The 5,000-nt window shown below is 48.7% G+C and overlaps 1 protein-coding gene across 3 annotated transcripts in view; it reads right to left on the bottom strand.

The window, feature by feature from the left end:
* dennd1c (DENN domain containing 1C) overlaps positions 1-4,976 on the bottom strand; it is a 39,480-nt gene extending 34,504 nt beyond the window's left edge. For all 3 annotated transcript variants that reach the window (XM_046310334.1, XM_046310336.1, XM_046310335.1), the window contains exons 1-2: positions 4,804-4,976; positions 310-374 (exon numbers count right to left, since the gene is read on the bottom strand). In XM_046310334.1, the coding sequence (XP_046166290.1) occupies positions 310-374; positions 4,804-4,820 (82 nt within the window). In that variant the 5' untranslated portion in view covers positions 4,821-4,976. The remainder of the gene's footprint in view (positions 1-309; positions 375-4,803) is intronic.
* Positions 4,977-5,000: the final 24 nt, after the last annotated feature.

Here is a 5,000-nt window from a genome sequence, read left to right as displayed (position 1 = left end):
TGTGTCACCTTTGTCATTTGCAATGTGTGACAAGATGCTGTGTGTGTGTGTGTGAAGGTGTGTGTGTGGTGTTGTCTCTGTGTGTGTGTGTGTGTGCTGACATTGTGTGTAGTGATGTGTGTGTGTGTTTGTGTGTGTGTGTCCTCCAGTACCTTTGTGTGTGTGTGTGTGTGTTGTGTGTGTGTGTGTGTGTGTGTGTGTGTGTGTGTGTGTGTGTGTGTGTGTGTGTGTGTGTGTGTGCTCCTGTGTGCATTTGCATCTGTGCCTGTTTATACATACGTGTCCGTGTGTGTGTGTCCAAAACCTCACCTTTGTCATTTGCGATTGGACAAGATGCTTCAAAGAACCAGTAGAAGGTCCTGTCAGGGTTTTCTCTGAAGAAACACACAACACCATGACATTAACAGTAGTGATAGAGAAGTGTTTCCCAAACCACTCCTCCAGTACCTCTCCTCCAGTACCTCTCCTCCAGTACCTACCTAACCTCCAGTACCTCTCCTCCAGTACCTCTCCTCCAGTACCTCTCCTCCAGTACCTCTCCTCCTGTACCTCTCCTCCAGTAACTCTCCTCCAGTACCTCTCCTCCAGTACCTCCTCCAGTACCCCTCCTCCAGTACCTAACCTCCAGTACCTCTCCCCCAGTACCTCCTCCAGTACCTCTCCTCCAGTACCTCTCCTCCAGTACCTCTCCTCCAGTACCCTCCTCCAGTACCTTTCCTCCAGTACCTAACCTCCAGTACCTCTCCTCCAGTACCTCTCCTCCAGTACCTGTCCTCCAGTACCTCTCCTCCAGTACCTGTCCTCCAGTACCTCTCCTCCAGTACCTCTCCTCCAGTACCTGTCCTCCAGTACCTCTCTCCAGTACCTCTCCTCCAGTACCTAACCTCCAGTACCTCTCCCCAGTACCTAACCTCCAGTACCTCTCCTCCAGTACCTCCTCCAGTACCTCTCCTCCAGTACATCTCCTCCAGTACCTTTCCTCCAGTACCTAACCTCCAGTACCTCTCCTCCAGTACCTCTCCTCCAGTACCTGTCCTCCAGTACCTCTCCTCCAGTACCTGTCCTCCAGTACCTCTCCTCCAGTACCTCTCCTCCAATACCTGTCCTCCAGTACCTCTCCTCCAGTACCTGTCCTCCAGTACCTCTCCTCCAGTACCTCTCCACCAGTACCTCTCCTTCAGTACCTCTCCTCCAGTACCTCTTCTCCAGTACCATTACCTCCTCCAGTACCTAACCTCCAGTACCTCTCCCCAGTACCTAACCTCCAGTACCTCTCCTCCAGTACCTCTCCTCCAGTACCTCTCCTCCAGTACCTCTCCTCCAGGACCTCTCCTCCAGTACCTGTCCTCCATTACCTTTCCTCCAGTACCTAACCTCCAGTACCTGTCCTCCAGTACCTGTCCTCCAGTACCTCTCCTCCAGTACCTGTCCTCCATTACCTCTCCTCCAGTACCTTTCCTCCAGTACCTAACCTCCAGTACCTCTCCTCCAGTACCTCTCCTCCAGTACCTGTCCTCCAGTACCTGTCCTCCAGTACCTCTCCACCAGTACCTCTCCTCCAGTACCTCTCCTCCAGTACCTCTCCTCCAGTACCTGTCCTCCATTACCTTTCCTCCAGAACCTAACCTCCAGTACCTGTCCTCCAGTACTTGGGGTCCTCCAGTGGGAACCCTCCTCCAGTACCTGTCCTCCATTACCTCTCCTCCAGTACCTTTCCTCCAGTGATAATAACCTCCAGTACCTCTCCTTCAGTACCTCTAGAGGAGAGGTACCTGTCCTCCAGTACCTGTCCTCCAGGTTACCTCTCCTCCAGTACCTCTCCTCCAGTACCTCTCCTCCAGTACCTCTCCTCCAGTACCAGTCCTCCAGTACCTCTCCTCCAGTACCTCTCCTCCGGTACCTGTCCTCCAGTACCTCTCCTCCAGTACCTGTCCTCCAGTACCTCTCCTCCAGTACCTCTCCTCCAGTACCTCTCCTCCAGTACCAGTCCTCCAGTACCTCTCTCCAGTACCTCTCCTCCAGTACCTGTCCTCCAGTACCTCTCCTCCAGTACCTGTCCTCCAGTACCTCTCCTCCAGTACCTGTCCTCCAGTATCTCTCCTCCAGTACCTCTCCTCCAGTACCTCTCCTCCAGTACCAGTCCTCCAGTACCTCTCCTCCAGTACCTGTCCTCCAGTATCTCTCCTCCAGAACCTCACATCTCCTACCACATCCTCCAGTACCTCTCCTCCAGTACCTCTCCTGAACAGAACACCAGGAACTCTCCTCCAGTACCTCTCCTCCAGTACCTCTCCTCCAGTACCTCTCCTCCAGTACCTGTCCTCCAGTACTCCACAACTAAGCCAGCTTATTTAACTAATGAGGGGCTTGATCAGCTGTAGTTATGGAATACATCAAGGAAGTGGACTGGCTGGGAAGACTGTAGGAGAGGTTGGAACAGAATCCCTGTGATAATGGAGGAGAGGTTGGGAATCCCTGTGATAATGGAGGAGAGGTTGGGGAATCCCTGTGATAATGGAGGAGAGGTTGGGAATCCCTGTGATAATGGGGGGAGAGGTTGGGGAATCCCTGTGATAATGGAGGAGAGGTTGAACAGAATCCTGTGATAATGGAGGAGAGGTTGAACAGAACACATCACTGTGATACAGAGAACAGAACACATCCCTGTGAACAGAGGAGACGTTGGGGAATCCCTGTGATAATGGAGGAGAGGTTGGAACAGGAATCCCTGTGATACAAGAGGAGAGGTTGGAACAGAACCCTGTGATACTAGAGGAGAGGTTGGGGAATCCCTGTGATACTAGAGAACACATCAGAGTTGGGAAATCACTGTGATGAACTAGAGGAGAGGTTGGGAACACATCACTGTGATAATGGAACAGAGAGGTTGGAACAGAACCTGTGATACTAGAGGAGAGGTTGGGAAATCCATGTGATGACATTACTAGAGGAGAGAACAATCACTGTGATACTAGAGGAGAGGTTGGGGAATCACTGTGATAATGGAGGAGAGGTTGAGGAATCCCTGTGATAATGGAGGAGAGGTTGGGGGAATTACTGTGATACTAGAGGTGAGGTTGGGGAGTCACTGTGATACTAGAGGAGAGGTTGGGGAATCACTGTGATAACGGAGTAGAGGTTGGGGGAATCCCTGTGATACTAGAGGAGAGGTTGGGGAATCACTGTGATAATGGAGGAGAGGTTAGGGGAATCACTGTGATACTAGAAAGGTTAGGGAATCATTGTGATAATGGAGGAGAGGTTGGAACAGAACATTTACTCTGATAATGGAACAGAAGGCTGTGAGACACATCACAGTTGGAACAGAACACATCTCAGTAGGAACAGAACACATTACAGTATGAACAAGAACAGAACACATCACTCAGAACTCATTCTCTATGAACAAGAACAGAACACATTACAGTATGAACAAGAACAGACAACATCATTTCTCTGAACAAGAACAGAACACATTACAGTATGAACAAGAACAGAACTCATTCAGTATCTCAGAACACATCACAGTCTTCCTCAGAACACATCACAGTCTCAAGAAAGAACACATCGCTCTCACAGTTGGAACAGAACTCTTTCTCTCCATCTCTATCAAGAACAGAACACATCACTCTCCAGAACACAGTAGGAACAAGAACAGAACACATCACAGTATGAACAAGAACTCACAGTAGGAACAAGAACAGAACTCTCACAGTTGGAACAGAACACATCACAGTATGAACAAGAACAGAACACTCACAGTAGGAACAAGAACAGAACACATCACAGTATGAACAGAACACATTACAGTCTCTCTCTCTGAACAGAACACATCACAGTATGAACAAGAACAGAACACACCACAGTATGAACAGAACACATCTCAGTTGGAACAGAACACACCACAGTAGGAACAAGAACAGAACACATCTCTGAACAGAACACATCCATGAACAGAACACATCACTATGAACAAGAACAGAACACATCTTGAACAAGAACAGAACACATCACAGTAGGAACAAGAACAGAACACATCACAGTATGAACAGAACACATTACAGTATGAACAAGAACAGAACACACCACAGTAGGAACAAGAACAGAACACATCACAGTATGAACAAGAACAGAACACACCACAGTAGGAACAAGAACAGAACACATCCCAGAATGAACAAGAACAGAACACATCTAGGTGGTAGGTAACCGAAAGCGTTGGGTCACTGGTTTGAATCCCCTAGCTGACAAGCTATAAAGATCTGACGACGTGCCCATGAGCAAGTCACTTAACTCTAATTGCTCCTGTAAGTCGTTCTGGATAAGAGTTCCTGCTGGAATGTAAAATCACAGCGAGAACATCCCACCTCACCAGTAATATGTACAGGGAACATAGGAGGACAGACCAGGGTTGTGGACTGACAGTCTGGTTGTGTCATGTAGAGGCCTCTATCCTGTCTCTACTTCCAGATAACTGACAATGAAAAGCATCAACTTTAAAAGTAGAAATGAATGATCAACTTTAAAGACAGCAGTATTCAGTGTTTGAGTATTCATAACAACCTGCGGAAGGAGAACGTGTTCAGGTCAACCGAGAATAAGTAGTGGAAGAATACAAGTGAGGCCTTGATTCTTCTTTGAATATGGCTACTAGTACCATCACATTGTCGGCAACAGTGTTACCGCCGGCAACTGTGCAAACCTGCTTCCTGTGCAGCCGAGAGAGAGGAAGTGATAGAAGCCGCAATAACAGAGAGGAGAGAGTAGAGAGATTGAGAGAAAATCGAGAGCTGTTAGACTTACTTTAATCTTGAGCCCATGGTGTTGGTCCGTGTAGCTGTGTGTCCATGTGTCTGTCCAGTGGGGTGAGAGATCCTTAGATTTCAGGTGAGAGGGTCATACTTGCAGCCTGTTGTCGGCAGACACACACACTGACGTACGGTACACACTCTTCTGCTTACAGACAAGACAGCACCCTGCACAGACAGCACGGAACAGAT

This window comes from Oncorhynchus gorbuscha, linkage group LG18 (genome assembly GCF_021184085.1).
Source record: "Oncorhynchus gorbuscha isolate QuinsamMale2020 ecotype Even-year linkage group LG18, OgorEven_v1.0, whole genome shotgun sequence".
In the NCBI taxonomy this organism is placed as follows: Eukaryota; Metazoa; Chordata; class Actinopteri; order Salmoniformes; family Salmonidae; genus Oncorhynchus; species Oncorhynchus gorbuscha.
Note: the sequence above shows the minus strand (reverse complement) of the source record. Positions and strands in the feature narration are given on the sequence as shown.